Raw genomic sequence first — 17,571 nt, forward strand, 5'->3', positions numbered from 1 at the left:
GGTTGCGTCCTCGTTCGGTTCCCTTTCAGGAGCTTCTCCAGGACATTACTTCAGGAGTCTTCGCCCGGTGACACCCGCACTGGTCCACTGGTTTGTTGAACTTTGCTCTTGATCACGTTTCGAGTGCTCGGCTTACGCTCTTGAGCGAGGACAAAAGTTGTAATCAAGTCCGGCAAGATCCGGTAAACCGGGGGTAACTCCGAACCGAAAACCCGACCCATTCATTCCTGCATGGCTTGGCAGCGCCCGATTTGGCGATTTTCACCGCTCGAGCGGTGAAGACCGTCCACGACGGCACGGATAACATAAAGGAATCCATTTATCGTCGACAAGTGGGCAAACGAGACGCGTTGGCCTCGTTGGCGTCTCGCAGCAGCTCAACATGATGATCCCACCCAGGAGTCGTCTTGACCGGCAGTTTGGAATCTTCATTTTTCCACGCGCCCACGTGTGCGAGAGCAGCCCACAGTTTCCGGCTGCGTGATGGGCTAAGAAGGTGAAGGTGCTTTACTCGTGAAGTGCCTGCCTGATCCACCCATGGCCACCATCGTGACACCACCGGCCGGAAGTTTCGAGCGCAATCCGAACCCCGGTTCGATTTCGGCACAGCTTCTCCGTGGGTGAGCTGCTCCATTCTCGAGCGTGTTTGCTGCTCGAGAAATTCAAGTGGAGAAACGGAACCGAAACCCACTTGAAGTGCGAATAAATGTCTGTCATCGCGCTAGCACACTAGCGAAAAGAAAGGAGAGCAAAAAAAAAAGGAAGCGCGCGCGGCTCGGTTACGCGCCATTCGGTGGGATCCTTGGAGTGCTTGGGTCGGTTTGGGATCGCTTTCGTTTCGAGAGGCCGTGGTGGCATGCAAAATACCTCGGTGCTGGCGCTCGAGCGTGGGAAAGTGCATCGTTCCGGTCGTCTTCTAATTTGCTGATGATGCGCGAACGATCTCGCTGCTGTCAGTTGCTTCGATCCGCTGTCGAAAGCAATAAGTTGAAAGCAACGGAAACCCTTGGGTGAGTCTTCGCGCGCAGTGATGGACGGCCTTCTTGTGATTGAAGAACCTTCTTCGTATTTACATAACGAACGTGAAGCCAGAGTTCGAGACAGAGATGAAGATGAACACCGTTTTTTTTTCTAGGGAAGAACGCTGGAAGTGGAAATGCCAGTGGCAATACAAATTGATTCGCTTTTTAGTGAGCTCGACCGGTCGTCCGATTTACTTACTTCTACACTGACCGGCACCCTCGGGCAATGTCAATCACGGACGCAGGGATCAAGGGCGCATAAAATGGTCCCCAAACATCTTGGAATCTCATGTTGGGAGTTTTTTTTCCTTTCAGTAACCGTTGTTCCACGTGGTCACCAGTCTACCCGCTCGGGAACAGATCAGAGCCAAGCGAAGCGATCAGAAACGGTCGGATTCGTCCGCCATGGTATGGTGAGGATTTGTTTCCTTCCCGGGTCGAGAAGGCCGGGTTAAGGCCTAAACAAATAGTCAACCGAGAAGCAGATGTACCGCCGATGGGTGTCTGACGTGTCCCAGTGTCGTTTATGTAGTCAGCGCTTGTAAATTCAGCCACCCGTTGCCAACACCGCCAACCCAGGGATTGTCTCAGATCGATATGTATACACGCAAACACACGCACACGTACACACACGTTTTACATCCGGTTGAACGCTTCGTGGTGGAGAGACAAAGTGGAGACAAGGTACCTAAAACCCAAGAAGCTTTCGAGCGTTCTTTCTTCGACTGCCCGGGCATGAGCTTGTGCCGAACCGTGACGTTGGCGAGCCATTTCCAAGCCGACGGCATCCCGGTACGCCCAATCAGCGCAGGAAGAACGAAGGACAGCTTGAGGGATGAATGCAAAATGCTAATGGGCTTACCTTTCAGCTTAGGGTCCGCTCGATTCGGACGCGTGTGCGACACGACGACCCCAAGGATGGGGCAATTTTTGAGTTCTAATTAGGGAAACCGGTGGATCAAAAAACCACAAACCAGAAGGAACCCTTTCTTCTTCGTTCGCACCAAAGATGCCGCCCGTCAAGAAACGGTCCAAAAATGTCCCGGAAAACTCGGACCAACCGGGTGGGATGTATTGCAGCACGTTGGGGAAGGTCAGCACGAGCCTACCGAATCGGATGCCCATCAATCGAAAGGTTGCCAAATGGCATGCTACCGTGTTGCCATGGTTACCGTCCTTGACAGTCGCCAGCCCGAGAGGCCCTCTTGTGGCGGTTAAAATAATTAAAAGTTTTTAATAAGCAAAGTTAGGCCACGGGAAATGCGCGATCGGGTGACGGAAACGCTGGGCTGGCACTGACGTGCCATTAACGCAAGCCAAGCCGGGTCAGTTTCAGGTGGCGTGTGCCTTTTCCCGAACCAGTTTTGCACGTGAAGTTGATACGCTCGACAAGCAAGTAACAAATCATCCGCTCGTTTAAACCCGCCCGTTGGGTTGATGATGGGCATTCATGAATTTAAAGGGCCCTTTACGGGCGGTCGCTCGAAAAACCCGTCCCCGGTGGGGCTGTTAATATGCATGCTGATCCTGGATTATCACCATTTGTCTTGATCTCTCGTGTGTGTGTGTGCCGTTTGTACTGTTTCGCGGAAGGAGCACGTTTGGAAGCTACGCTTAGACGCATTGTTAGTTGCCTCGCGCAGCAAGTGGCCAGTCTGTTGTCGCGTTTGCCGGAAACGGCACCAGAAACACCTAACCCAACCCAAGGTGTTCGCTCATGTTTTTACCCATGAGTGGAAAGAGGTGGCTTTCTGTCAGGAAAAAAAACGCGGAATTTGTTTTGTGCGCGCCCACCCAGCGCTCGTGAGGGTGGTTTTTCCTGGCGTGCAATGGGCGCAATGGACGGAAGCAGCTGCCGAGCTGCCGAGTGCTGACTCCCACGACATGGCGGGTAGAAGCTTGACGCGAGCAAACATTATAAATTTTCATCATGTTTAACTTGCACGAAGGCTGGCAGCGACACCGTACGGGCCGGAAGATTAAGCTGTCCTAATAATATTGTTCCACCCGGCAACAGATGAATTTATTTTCCCGACCCCGTGACACTCACCGTGGAGGAGCTTTTTTGCAGCCCGAAACGGTAGCTCTCTCCCGAGCGTTTTGGGGGGTAAATATTTATAAGTCGAAATAACGATGATACTCAGCCCACATTGGTGCGCTTTTTTATGGCATGAAATTCGCTTCAAACAGTTCGCCACCATTGCGGTTGATCGGGCGCGTCGGTTTTAAAGCGCAGAATGTCGCCGAAGTGCTGCCGGCGAACGCTGCTACCAATGGATTCACATTCGACGGTTGGGGCTTAACGAAAAAAAAAAACGGAAAAGAATAAGAGAATGCTCTCCCCCACCAATGTGTACATAATTTGTAAGTCTTTGTGGGCGCGCTTTGTATGACACTAAGCCAGTATGAAATTGAGATAAAACGCAGGCCAAGCGGGAAGGAAAGCTTCCGAAAGCGCTCGACAAGTCGGCGGAAAATGGCCGGGGATGGCGTGCGCAATCGGAGAACAAATTCTTTCGCCTGTCCTTGTGCTCCCGTTTGCCCCACGTGCCGGGTGACATGGAATACTCGGCTCGGTTCCTCGGGCGAGGGCTACGTGGGATGTGAAATTTCGTCAACGCGCTGCTCCGTTCGTAGCCCGGAGCCTTGACTTTTCCTGCCTTCGATGCTCGCTTTAGCGTTCGTTCCTTGAGATTGGTCTCCTTTGTTTCCGTTCTTGCTTCGTTGCTTTTTCCTTTTTTTGCTTTCTTCCACCAGCGGAAAGAAATTGAATTTTATTCGTTCGGCACGCCGGCACTTTACATAAGACGGTGCCCTGCGGCCCGGCGGCTCTCCTTCACGAAGAAGCTTTAAGCCACCCGGGGGAAAACCAAAGCAGCCACGCCGACAATGGAATAAGTATCACCGTTCGGTGCCGGTGGCGCGGAAATCAACCGTTTGGCAACTGCCGGTTGATCCCACGGCCGTGGTGGCGTCCTACGCGACGTCTCTCTCTCTCTCTCTCTCTCTCTCTCTCTCTCTCTCTTTCTTTCGTTCCACCACACATTGCCGTTTTGTCTCGCTCCTCGGTTAGCTTAGAAGACGGCGCCTGGGGGGTTGATTTTCCACCGCGCACACCGTTTTCCGCCACACGGCGACCAACGCCAGCCCGCAAAAAAGAAAAAAAACGTAGCGATTCGGAAAGCTGCTCTGTTTTCGCGCTCGCCGATTGTTCTCGGGCTCATAAATTCATCAGCGGCAAATGGAGGGAAAATACGTTTCATTTCACCGCGCAACAGCGCAGCCCGTCGGAAGCTGTTAACGCACGATTGTGCTGGGATAGGTGGAACGGCCAGCGGGCCAAAGGTTGTGACATCAATTGTGCGAGTGGCTTCGGTTGCGGGCAGGCACCATCTTGAAGGGATCTGTGGTGAGGAGGATGCCGGATGGGAGATGGGCCAGAATCGTGAGCCATATTTTAAATTGGCCCCCGGGCGTGATGCGTTCAACATGTTACGAGCGGAGTGCCGTGTGCTGACGGCAAGCGAGGCTTTAACAGCATTTTGCTGCTATTTGTAGCGTATTTATGTTTGACATGCCGCTATATATATATGATTGTTGCTGCTCACGAGGAGTTCATGTCGATTCTTTGTCCTTGTCGGTGAGAGCATTGCATGTGACTTTAAATTCGATACTCAATTGCTTAAGATGAAGTTTCATTCGGTAGAAAAACATATGCTCATTGTGATGTTAGTAAGTTAGCTGCAACAATGCTTCGAAAAAACTTAAATTATTCGAATACATTTTGAAATGTTTACCTCGGTAGCATTATCTGTTTCAGTTTTATTTTTAGCTAACGAATCAGTATGATGATGAAGCTGCGTGTTGCACATTGCTCACGTGCTCTTATTTTTATAATAAAATTATTATTTTATTTTTATATAATTTTTTATAGAGTGAATCAATTCATTCAAATCGCAATCAAAATCAGATGAGGTAGCGAATTACAGAAATAGGACGTTGTAAAAATTACTCTTGTTTTGTATTAAAGTCTTGTTGAAAAAAGGGAATTTTATATAAACAAAAATTTCCTTAAAAATATGTGTTCATAATGTAAAGATAAAAAACTACGATAGAAATTTGTTTACAGTATAAGGTATCTTTTGTAGCATAAAACTAGTTCAATTCCAGAATCGGAACTCTTACACTTTTGCATTACAAAGATAGTTTATCGTTTTCACACGATCTTAATCATCACGAATGAATGAGTTATCGAATACGACCGTAGCACGACCGCAAGGGATTGCAGAATGTTAAGCACAAAAGTGCTTTATAATATGCTTTGGTTTTTCTTCCATCCATCGAGCATGTTGTGGTCTCCATCCAAAACCAATACCATCACGATGGTGTAATTTATCACAGTCAGTCATATCAATCCGATGAAACCAGGCAGCCCTTCCGTAGCTGCTCACCGGAATGATGATAGACCATCAGCAGCACCAGCAGCAGCAGCAGCAGCAGCACCACCACCACCAGCAGTCTGTTTCGTCGCCTTTCCCGTCCTTAATCGATCGACGATAACTTCCAGCAGATGGCGCAACTTCATTGCTCGTTCCGCGCGCTCCTTGTTCCCTGGACGTGTACGAGTGCGGAAAGAACTGACGACATTTATTTATAAACGTGTTACTTTTGCAAAAATGCGACAAAAGTAACCGCCATGATCCGGAACCGACGAGGGAAGCGAGCAACGGCGAGTGAGTGAATGGGAACTAAACACACAAAAAGTGATATACGGATTCGCATAGAACAGGCCACCAATCTCGATGTGCCCTTGTGGCACGGCCACGTACAAAACGGGGCGCATACATAAACGCCCGCGTACACACCACACCCGGCGCACAAGCGCAGCATAACCAACGGAACGCAACGGACCGACGAATGGCGGCACAGCGACGGATGGCAAACATATTTATCAATGTCATCATTTTTATTAAATAGATATTAATAGACGTCTCTTTCGGCTTTCGGGCTACAGTTTCGGGTGGGGTGGCATGGTGCTCTGCCGCCGCATCATGGCTGCCGGTTTTGTTATGTTGGCTGTTGACTTTCCCGAGCGCTTTGCTTCCTATTTCACGGGTTTGTGGTGTGGTAGTTATTTTTTTTTTCTACCGAGACCGTATGTTGTGCACTGCTTCCGATGTTTAGCGTACGGAGCCTGTTTGGTGATTGTCAATCGTGACACGGGCGCGGAAGGCTCGAGTGGACGGCCTAGATTGACGTTGGTCCGTGAGCAGCACCAGGCGCCTCCATCATCCATCAAAGCGGGTGATTCTTTGCTCGCGACCAGTGCCGGGCTTTGGGTGCCCACAAGCAGCTGCCATTGCTCAACCTAATGTGACCAGACGTTGTCACAGCAAATGCCCCGAGCTTTTTAGCGGGCACTGCTCCGGTAGGTACGAGGCCACGAAGAAGCTGGCTTTCCTCGCATTGCAGAGGCTCAAAGCAGCGTCCGTGTAGCGTGGCCCATTGCGGTATGCATACATACATGAGACTCGCCCACGGTCACGTTCACTATTAGAGATGCCTCTTTAACCTCTCCCATGGTAGCACAGCACCGACCCAAGCCAAGGGTGAGCGTTAAGTGCAATGAATTAATCATCTTTCCCTGCGGCTGCGATGGGCTCGTCGGACAAACAAGTGCCACAGACCACGTGTCACCCATGAGGCATGAGGCCTAAATTAATCTTTCGAAAAAGCTTTCGCAAATTCCACCCACACGGTGCGGCAAGAGGTTTCCCCAGCACGCCATGGGAAAAGGTTCGCCTTCTCACGGGAGGTGGTCGAGCTGGGATAGTTAATTAATAATCAAAAGGTATTTAGTGTCATTTACTGGCCCATCCGGAGAACGACTTGCGCTCGGGTCGCTAATGAACGTCACCGGTCTCATCGCCACGTAGCTTCAGACATGTGGTTTAAATTGCAGATAAAATGATAGGGGCGGGAGTTTGAATTTCAACTAAAGTAGAGTAGACGCATATCGTTATCACTACATCGCAGAGGAAGAGTGAATATTAAACGCCATGTAGGGGGTGAATATTAAATGCCTTCTGGTTTGTTTTGAAATGTTCAAAAATTTCACCCACTTTGCTCCCATATTTGATTATGTATCATTAGGTTCTCCCGCTATTTTTGGAAACAAGTTCGTAGTGAACTCAATTCAAGATAAGGATACAAATACATTGGCAGTAGTTATTTGTTGTAAGAATTGTTGCAAACAATGTTTAATAATGACAATTGTGCTGTAATATCTGGAATTTTAAGTGAAGGAAATTTGTAACTTGTATAATGACAGGTGGTTGGTTTAACAAACAGTGCGATAAAATATGAAAGTATTAATGTTAATTATTTACTTAAAATTATTTTATTATGAAGCTGCAATATTTTAATTATATTACAAACCAATTTTAATTTATATTGCTATAAAACTGTTTTTTCCTGAGTTGCGCTTTCTTATATGAAGTTTTTGTTCTTTGATTTATCCATATTTTTTCTTAGTAAAATAGTTACTAATCAGCACAGAGTTCTTAAAAGAAACTGATTGTTAAACCAGTGACTTGTTAATAATCTCATTTATTGTGGTGTTAAAAAAATATTACTGCCTCAGTTTGGTTGCATTGGAGGAAGTATGCCAGCAAATGGCTAAATTGGGAAATGCATACGAACCATTCCATACGAGCTACAGACATTAGTTCTTACTTTGATTTCCATCTGGCCAGTCGTATCTATATTGTATATGTGGCCCAATCGAGTTCTGTTTTTGGTGACGTTGTGCAAGCAGAATCTTGCGTTGTTGAAGTCGTCTAGCGTGGGGATTTGGTTGTACAATTTAAACACTCCCGCCTAGGGCCAGTCCTCATTGGGATCTATAATATCTAGGCACGTCGCTTTATAGTACTATAATTTCTCCGGTGCCTTTGGCCTCGAACACCACTGTGCGCCTACGGGCATAGAAGCCAATTGCACCAACGAGGCGAATAATGCAGCGTGCAGTAAAAATGAGCCCTATTAATCGATGGCCATAATCGAACGCGCTCCATTGGGGGACAATAGTTTTGGGTGAATTTAACGGCTCCTATTGGAGTTCTCAGAATTAGATTTACGACCAGTAGCGATAAACAGGCCGAGGACCATCGCGTTGTGTTCCCCAGTCACATTGTAACAAAAGTCTCAAAACGAAGCCTTGCTTCGTGTGTGTAGCCGTTCAGGGTTGCTGTTGGTTCAGCTGGTTTCTTTAATCGCCTCAATGGCCAGTTCACGAGCCAGTACGATGGTTTAGGATGGTAAAGGGAGAATAACATCATCGGTTGCTCATCCAACATTCCCAGTTGATGCAGTCCCCGATGGGGGAACACGGAAAGATGGATGGTATCGTACATTGTACGGTTGCCACGGCAAGTGTCCCGAGACCGAGGTTGATGTTTGTTGGCTCGATTACGCCCGGTTGCGTTGTTTGCCGGCCGAGCGCAGCTAAGTGTTAAGCTTTTCCGCTCGATTAAAGCTCCCGGTTGCGGACCAACGACCAGATGCAGGATGTGGGGTTTGGTTCGGGCTTATCCGGTACCGGATCGAGTGGGCCCGCCTGACAAGCTGGAATCCATCCATCCAATCGTTCTTCAGGCAGACCTTCGCAACGCAACTCAAGCGATCTCCACCAGACGAGCGGAAGTTATTAAAGGTGGCCAGATTGACGGGAATGACGGGGATCATCACTTCGTACACGCTTTGGCTGCCCGGAAGTGATGGAAGGATGACGAACAAATCAAAGGCCAACCCGTCATTTACGTCGTAGAAATAAATTTCCCCAATGAAATGGTGTGAGAATGTGTTCCATAACAGACGTGATAATAGAGCCGATGGGAGGCAGATCCGGCCACAGGATAATTTATGAATTTATGTTATGTAGCATGGCGATTAGAGCGTTTCAACATCGTTCAACATCAGAAATGCTTGGTTTAACTTCGCCGTCTGCTTAATTTTAGTGCAAAGATCTGTTTTTATGTATCAAACCTAGAATGTGCAGTGGATTTAATTTTCAATTGATTGAAAGATTTTTCACGACAATGAAGCGATTGGCAAAATACTGTTTTTCGTCAGTCTCAGCATAATTGCGCAGCAGTGACGATCTTTGCCATGAAAAAAGCAAAGCAAAGCACACAGTTTCCATTTTTTGACCTGTTTTTTTTTGTGTGTATCAAAAAAAGTTCCCAATCGCACCCATTTCCGGGTCATGCATTGCTCTCCTTATTTCCGTGTTGCTTTTCCCAGAAAAGTTCCTCCAAAGCTTGTTGTTTTGACTTTCCCGAATCCATGCCGCTGTTGTGGCGTGGATGATCTGTACATTTTCCATCCCACCGTTTGTTTGCCTTTCCATTTGCCACTGTAAATCCCAATCTACTGCCAGCTGGAGGCGCCTGGTTTTGCAGGAACGTGGAATCGGGAAGGCTGGCTTTCCAACAGGGTGCGCTTGAGCCGGGGATGGCTGGATGTTTTGAAATCGCTGAAATGGCACTTCCTTTAACGCGAGCGCTTCCGTCTTTAAGCCGACTTTCGGATGTTGTTTTGAGCGGTTTTTTATTTGTTCGAATTTATTTCTCCGGCAATTCAGTCCGCCCCGGAAACGGAACACAGGGAAGCTGCTTACATGCATTTATTTTGTCGCTTTTATAAACCCGATGAGTCGGAGGGGGAAAAGACCAGAGAGCAAGGGCGTCTGGAATAATGCACCAACCAAACGGTTGTCGTCTACTTGGCTGGTGCTTGCGTGGGTTTGGTAGCAGCACTAAAAGAATTTTAAGCCGATGAACGTGATTTTTTGGGCAAAGCATTCTTGGGAAAAATTGTTATTACCATCACTGGCTAGAAGATTGCGCCTCGAATCCAGCGGATTAAAGCGTCCCTTGCAGAAACGCATCGCGACGAAATTGAATTTTCCGGTTCAAAAACTATCGTTTGATGCGCGAAAGTTGCATCGCATTGTGCCCTTGCACTGGACAATCGGCGTGTAGGCATCAATCTACCCAATCTGTCACCTTGACAGCCATGAGTTCCGGTATGCCAACGAACCGAGTGTGCCCAGGTCATTGAGTGGCCCCAGGCGAACGTACGGAAGATGGATGAACGTTTCCCATTGTCACACCGGGAAACGCTAAGTCCTAGCCGATAAAAAGCTTAGCCAGGGAAAAACTATATCAACACCGTCGCTTGTGCACCCGTTTGGGGTGGGACGGATGGAGTCGGTTAACGGTGGCTTATGTCAGCTTCGAAACACGCTCCTTCCGGTGTGTGGAGTGCGGCCGAAGCTATCCTTCCTGCCTTTTTGCTGTATGCGCTATAGCGCTCTTTGATGATTTCTTCCTCGAGCTCGCCCGCCCGCATGTGGAAAGGAAGCCGGTGGATGATTTATTGCCCTTTTTAACAGGTCTGGGCCGTGGGGAAGGGCACTGAAGTCATATCATCATCGCTCAACCTTTACCAACCATAACTCGGCAGCAAACATTGCCTTGTCAACGCTTTCGGCACTGATATGTAGACTTAGTTTCTGCTTCCAGTATCGCATCGTTCTCGGCGCTTTCTATCGACGACCAGTCCTTTTGAGGATCAACCGTACGTGTTTAGAATGGTTGGACAAACACTTGACCCCTGTTTTGGATTCCGACAGTTTGGGGGTTGGTATGCTTACGATGTTTAAAATGAGTAAAATCTTTTCATTAGCACTAGCTGGATTCAAATGGGGCGAGGCCAGTGGGCAAGTCTTTTCAATCTGCTTCGTTGAGATAAATTTTATATTCATTAAATGATTTTCATATTAACTTTTGGTTATGGCTAAACTGCTACCGCAAACTATCAGTGAAACATTCTTCTCAATCTGTTGTTTTTTTAATGATTTTCATATGAAAACGATTTATGAAAACCTTTTAACAAGCTCTAAACAACCGGTTCAATACATTCGACTAAAATATTGTCTAGTCTATATGTAAAAAAACCTGAACCTATCCGTTTCTAAGGGTCACCCAGCCATCACGCATCCTGCTAGTATCAGAACTTAATTATCTAACCACGACAAAGTACTGAACGTTCTCCTGAACGTTAGTGGACCGCGTGACTTATAAGTAGCGCGCCATCTAGCGGTGGATAGCATGAGGATCAGCTCGACTCGATAACCGAGTAAACAAGTACTTCGTAAGGTCACTTAAAGTGACAGGTCATGTTTATTTTGGTTTCATTGAATTCGTGTTTTTAGTTCAGTTTAGTTTTGCAAGAGCAGTTCAGTTGGTTTTGTGAACTAGTATGAATGTGAATTAGAGCGCTTGATTCATTACGACATTCATATTTGTTGCAAAAACAAACCAAACTCATTGAACACAGTTGACAAAACAAAGTGTATATTTAATGCTGACCAGGCATACGCATAGATTAATCTGAACGTAACAATGAAGAAATATTGTTGGAATCCTGCCTATATAGGTGAATTTAATACTTTTATACATTTTCTTAGTTTATTAAATGTTACATTTCAGCTTTTTAAGGTGATTGTGAGAAAAACTTTGAACCGCATCCTGCCCTGCCTCGGTTGGCAGCCAGCGTGGATTCATTCTCCCACCGAATCAGTGTAATTACAAAAATGTATTTGCGAAGAATCACTCTCCCGAAGGATCGGCTCTTGTCGAGCCAAGTTTTCGCAAAGAGGGCGGTAGTGACAGGACCGGAAAAGTAAATCTGCTTCCACTTGCCCTGGCTGCGAGAGCGGATGGCAAAGAAAGTTAATTGCAGTCAAGTGCGCGCTCGTTGAAACAGCTAATAGTGGTACTTGCGGGAATGGCGTTGCCTGCCTGTCTGGTGCTTCCTTCTTTGCGCCACGGTGTAACTCAATATTGTGACGTTCTCTGGCTTCTGCAGCAGACGAGATGTCCGGGTGTTTGGGTTCTTCGGGTGTCTGATAACTGCGATGACGTGTCATTGTGCGAAGACGATTTAATTTATAGGACCGGCTTGAGCGCAAACTTCTCGAGTGGGTAATTTGATCTGAATGTTGCGGGTGTGCCTTCTCGTCGTAATAGGTGGTTTTTACTTCGTTTGAAATCTCTCGACAGGACGTTTTAGACAAAAACCCTCGGCTGAGAGACTAACGAACGAGTTCATATCTGAGGTACAAAAACAACGCACACGCTGAAAAATTATAAACCATCATCTTACTTGGTTGGAGAGTGAATTTGCAGGATGAATTAGCGACCTAAACTGCATCTGACAAACCCGTTCATCCTGCTAATTGATATTGTTCTTCAACTGTTTCTTTGTATTCCAGGAAAGGCTAAATCCTCAAACGTGTGCGCGAATAAAACTCAAAAACTGTATTCAGTGTAGACGACAATGGGCGGTTGGCGTCAATCGATTGCGGGATTCATTCGTCCTTCACGATCCATCACCGGCAACGCCATGAAACGGTTCATCAGCATCGGAATCCTGCTACAGATTATCGCTAATTGTGGTATGTAAACACTCGATATCTTTGTTGTGTATCCGTTACGGTTGGATGTATACGACAAAAAAAAATCTATAAACGAGCACGGAAAAACTGCCGGCAATCATTTCGCTTGAGCGCACGAGTCGTTCCGGTTGGTTGCGGTTCGGATGCAATGAGTGTCCTTTAATGTAAGCCGTAAGCGAAGCAGGACACGTGTGTTGCAGGGCGATCCGGAATCGAAAAATACCGCTCACCACACGGCCACAACGACCATCGGTTTAATGAGGTGGGAAATTTGATGCAGGTGGTCCACCGTGCGTTGTCACAGGCGTGAAAAGCGCGGGGACATTTTCCCACCGCCTGCCATCGTGCCATGTGCCGATATGGCGGCTGACCGCTAACGAGATGATTGTGATTTCATTCCAACCAAACCTGGGACCGGGATGATCGGGTTCGTTAGCTGCCGTTGACGGTATGGAGGCGTTAATTGCGTTCATTATTTGTGCGCGCAATCGTTCGCATTCGTGGGCTTGAAGAATGCAGATGTTTCGGTGCACCCGATTACCCATCAAATGCGAACCATTTCGTGTAGCGGGAGCTTTAAAGCTCTTGCTAGCCCGGCCGTCGTTTAGTGCCAGAATTCGACGTGACGGAATCTACAGTCCCATGCCCGTACGGCTTCGTGCCAGCAATCTGTCCATGACAGATTCCATCCCATCCTGGAGTGCACGTGGTTTCACATTCGTCCCGATTCTGAACGTTGGATACAGTGCGCTCCGCACAACATGCTCGCTTGAGGATAGGATCCGTTTATCGGACTTTTCGTTTGATGTACCAGGGGAATATCATGTGGAATTTACCACCGATGGGTTCGGGTAGATAGGGTGGCCACATCGTCGAGCACGTGTGGCGGGTTTTGTATTCACCTGGCTGCTGGTTCTTTCGGCACAAAAAGTCCACTTGATGAGATTCTAATGCACACATGCTCTACAAGCTGCACGTTTGGTGAATGGAGTATTCACTGGTCGAGTTGCTTTTTTTATGCAGTAAAGGGGCGACGAAAGCAAAACCCGGAACTGCGGACTCAGCGGCATTTTTTTTTCGTCCATCCGCGAAACGGTGCACCAAAAGAAAAACCTTCCCGTACATGCTTTCCCGGGTGTAGGCATCTTTCGCATTTTCCTGTGTGTTTTTTTCCGACCCCATGCACGTGTGCATTCATCAAATGGCATTAAATGGAACGGACTGCTTCAGCACAACTCCCGATACGGTGCCTTGCTCTGCACGCCCACTTCCCACCAGCTCGGTGGATGTGTGTGTGGGTACGTTTTTTTTACTTATTTTTGTTCAAATTTGACCGCTTTTCTCATTGCGAGAAAAACGACTTTCGCTTCTTTCGTTTGGCGTTAAATGGTGGTGGAAGAATAGCACGGTGGACGCTCTATGTGCTATTGCAGTTTTCGTGTGGGTATAATTCCAACGTTCTGAATTATAAACTTCACTTGAAACCCACCCGGAGGATGTGAGGGCTGGGTACTATTAAAAGCAATATTCGTTCGACTGTTCGGCTATGAATACGATAGATTTTTATTTGCTTGGGAATAGTCAATTAAATCCAATAAATGAAGATACGGGAAAATGTATAAAGTAGTAGTGAAAATGAACAGCGAATTCCACGTACTGAAAAACAAAGACTCAAGCGCGTATTGTAGAGTGGATTTGAGAGCTTTGTTCTACCTCTTGTTTCATAACGTATTAAAGCACCCTTGCTTCCAGTTGGTGTGGGCGTAATGTTGCGATGTTTGAGATCATGGGCGTCGAATATTGCCATCCAGACAGCAGACTGTTGCGAGTTGTAAAGTGAACAGAAAACCCGAGACATCATCGCTAACATGTCGCAAATGCGTACGGAGTCGAAGTAACGCGCGTTTAAATCGCTAGCAGCGTTTGGAAGCTCGTCTACTTTCGTCTTTTCCTCCGGGACGCCGTTCGCACGAGCCAACAAAATCGCGTACATCGTCATGCCGGACGTGGGCGTGAAAATAAAAGATGAAAAGGCCACGAGCAAGTATGGCTTGTTCTGGAAAATGGCGAAATGATCAAATGAAAAGCAAAAAAAAAGCAGGAATCGAAAGAAGTTAGACCGCCACAGAGCGTTGCTAGCAGGTGCGTGGCGTGAAAATCCTTTTCGGATGGGAACAGTTTGACGCTATATCAGATGCTGCCGAGAATTCGGTGCGTATTCGGTGAAAACACGTCCACCCCTAAACGTAGCGCGGTCCGCGGTTTGGGTGCGTAAAAAAGGGATGAAATAGCGAACATCCACGTGTGCCCACCGGCATCCGGAAAGCGGTCGATTCGACGAAGGGATGCCGGCGCGAGATGGCTTATCAGGTGGGGCTGTTGCTCGCGCTCCACCGCGTGTAACCTTCGATCGGTGGTGGTGTGGGAGGCCCCGATTGGATAATGGTCGTTCGACGAGCAACAGGAACTAAATCACATTAGGGATAGGCAAACGGGCGCAAACCGTTGCGGGTGGCATCCGCCGCCAGAGCAGGAAGCAAACATCGAAATCGAAAAGGAACCCGAAAAGGGATCTTTAAAGGGACGATGGCTCGATCCGGTCGGCGAACCTTTCACGGCTCGATTGCCTGTGAACTGCCGGTTAGGAGGGCTAGATCTAGGAAACTGGAAGGCTTGACAGCTGATAAAACGCTTTTTCGGCACTCTTCGGAGGTGGTGAAAAAATCGCAAAGCAGATAAATGCCGTGTACGGTTTTGCTGGGAGTTCTTTTGGGCTGGGAGTCGTGAAACAATAAATCAGCTAGGCATACAAGATGCAAATAAGAAAAAAACCCTTCGGCTTGAAAATGAAATGCAGGGAAATTGGAATAAAACGTCCGCAATATTTTCACCCAAAACCAGCGAAACATGGTTTGAATAAAACAATGCGGAATACAAAATCCATCATTACTCAAGCACATTTCGTAATCAAAATGCAAATCGAATATAAAACTCAACATTCACTCCGTTCAAATGAAACGTCTGCAGGCAAATATTTACACCCTTTAAACCGCTAAATAAAGGTATGGCTTAACTCAATCCCGTTTCGCAAAAAAAAAAGAACGCGCCCACCCGTACCGAGCAGCTGACGCGCTCGGCATCGCAAAGTGGCACCGTCGTCTCGTCGATTCGTATGCCGATTCTCGAAAGGATGATCCTTACCATCGAATGCTCAATTTTTCACACCAGCGCACGCCCTCGCGCCGCTGATACGCTTATCAAATTCGGGCCGAAATAATAAAACGTGTCTTTTTACGGACCACCGGTTCACCGGGGCTCTGCGACAGCGATTCGGGAACCGGGTCTCCGGGCAACGAGGGTTGGAGCTAATATCCTGCAGCCTTCTCGGCACTCGGTTCCGGAAATCGACACCCCTTCCCGGGTGAAGGTGGCTGCGGTTGTTTTCCTGTTGCGCTCGCGTTACATCCGCATGCACATCCGTGGCGGTGTAAAGTGTTTGCCGTTGCCTAGCCGCGCTAGGCTCCGGTCTCGGGAGACTAGGACTCGTTGGCATGAGGCAGCCAAAGAAGCTGGAGAAAGCGGAAGAAAAAAACACCCACACACCCACACACATACCACCGAAAGCGCGCCGGCGGATGCTGCAGGTTTCCGGCTTTTAGGAAGATTAAACTTCACCCGGCGGGCAGAAGAACCGCACCAGTCTCGCCCACATTACCGCTGCTTTGATAGCGGACGGTTAGAGGTTGGGCAATATCGTGCCCCCCCCCGGGGATCGGCGACGGTGCGATTTTGGGCGACGATTTGCAAACCGGAACGGCGCTTCCTTTTGCCCGGAAAGGGCTTGCGTTGGCCTACAGAATCCGCACTCGAGATAATAAAGCTTGATTTTCAACCGCACGCGAAGCATAATAAGCACGCCATATTATTGCATGCCCAATCCGTAACCGTTCGCCAGCTAAGATCGTCCGGGTTCAAAGGCGTCCTCGTCACGCACCATTAGCGCGGCTGGAAGCGTTAGAGGATGATGGTGTTTGGTTGGTTTTGAATTTTGCCTCACCATCAACCACGTTCCGGCCAGCGAGCGCCAGCCTGGCACATTAAAGGGCATCCGGCATGTTTGTTTACCTCTCTCGCGCGTGTGTGTGTGTTCGTTCGCGTACACGGTCAGGGCTTGGTGTAAACAGCTTCCCGGCAGCTGGATGCAAGCCGTCGGCGTATCCGGAAATGCGCCCGGGAATGCGATACTTTAGCTGTTTATGGCGCGTGTATCCGGATCGACGGGGTGGGTTGACTCCATTTATTACGTCGAAAGGGGTTCGATGCAGTTGCTGCATGCTTATGTGTGTGTGTGTGTGTTTGTTTGGGCGCTGGAAAGAGGATATTGCTCTGATGCCGTTCGCATCCTTCGCTGTGGCAGCGATAATCACTGCACTGCACTGGCGCAATCCATCCAACGTTGTCTTGAGCCCCGAATCCGGACCCACCGGGATAGCAAATCGGTCTGTCATACGAGATCGCGGTTGGGTTGGCCGAATAAGTCTGTCGGAAAAGTGGCGCACCACTCGAGGTGCACACCACGGCTCGGAGAGTTTTCCTGGCCAAACCGAACGGGGTCATAATTTGTGCCATTTTATGAATCCAACCGTTTTCCCGGGACGGACGGGCCATTCCAACGACCACGAAGGAAAGTTTGGCCTGGTGGCCGGATTCGATGCAACTGTGGCTTGCCGGTGCAACGACGGCCGAGAAAACAAATCGTCGACGAAACTCGACGAACCCCGGCGGTCGTTCGTTACCTGGCCCAAAAGGGCTCGGTGGGCCTGGGCGTCTGGTTCGAAAAATTGGGTTTCCTCGGTACGGTGCGGCGGTGCTCGATGTGGTGAAAGAATTATAAAAGCACGTACGACCGTATACATTTCCTCCGGACAGGCCAATAAACTCGCCTGCGCCGGTTTGGCGTTTTCTTTTTGGTCACAGAGAGGCACTGCTTTTTTGACCGCGCTCATGAGTAGATTCGCTCTGCAA

The 17,571-nt window shown here is 48.2% G+C and overlaps 1 protein-coding gene across 1 annotated transcript in view; it reads left to right on the forward strand.

Annotated features, from left to right (window-relative positions):
- LOC128731619 (uncharacterized) overlaps positions 1-17,571 on the forward strand; it is a 189,689-nt gene that overhangs the window by 17,091 nt on the left and 155,027 nt on the right. The window contains exon 2 of the mRNA XM_053824755.1: positions 12,364-12,546. Coding sequence (XP_053680730.1) covers positions 12,429-12,546 — 118 coding nt within the window. The 5' untranslated portion in view covers positions 12,364-12,428. The remainder of the gene's footprint in view (positions 1-12,363; positions 12,547-17,571) is intronic.

This window comes from Anopheles nili, chromosome 2 (genome assembly GCF_943737925.1).
Source record: "Anopheles nili chromosome 2, idAnoNiliSN_F5_01, whole genome shotgun sequence".
Classification (NCBI taxonomy): domain Eukaryota; kingdom Metazoa; phylum Arthropoda; class Insecta; order Diptera; family Culicidae; genus Anopheles; species Anopheles nili.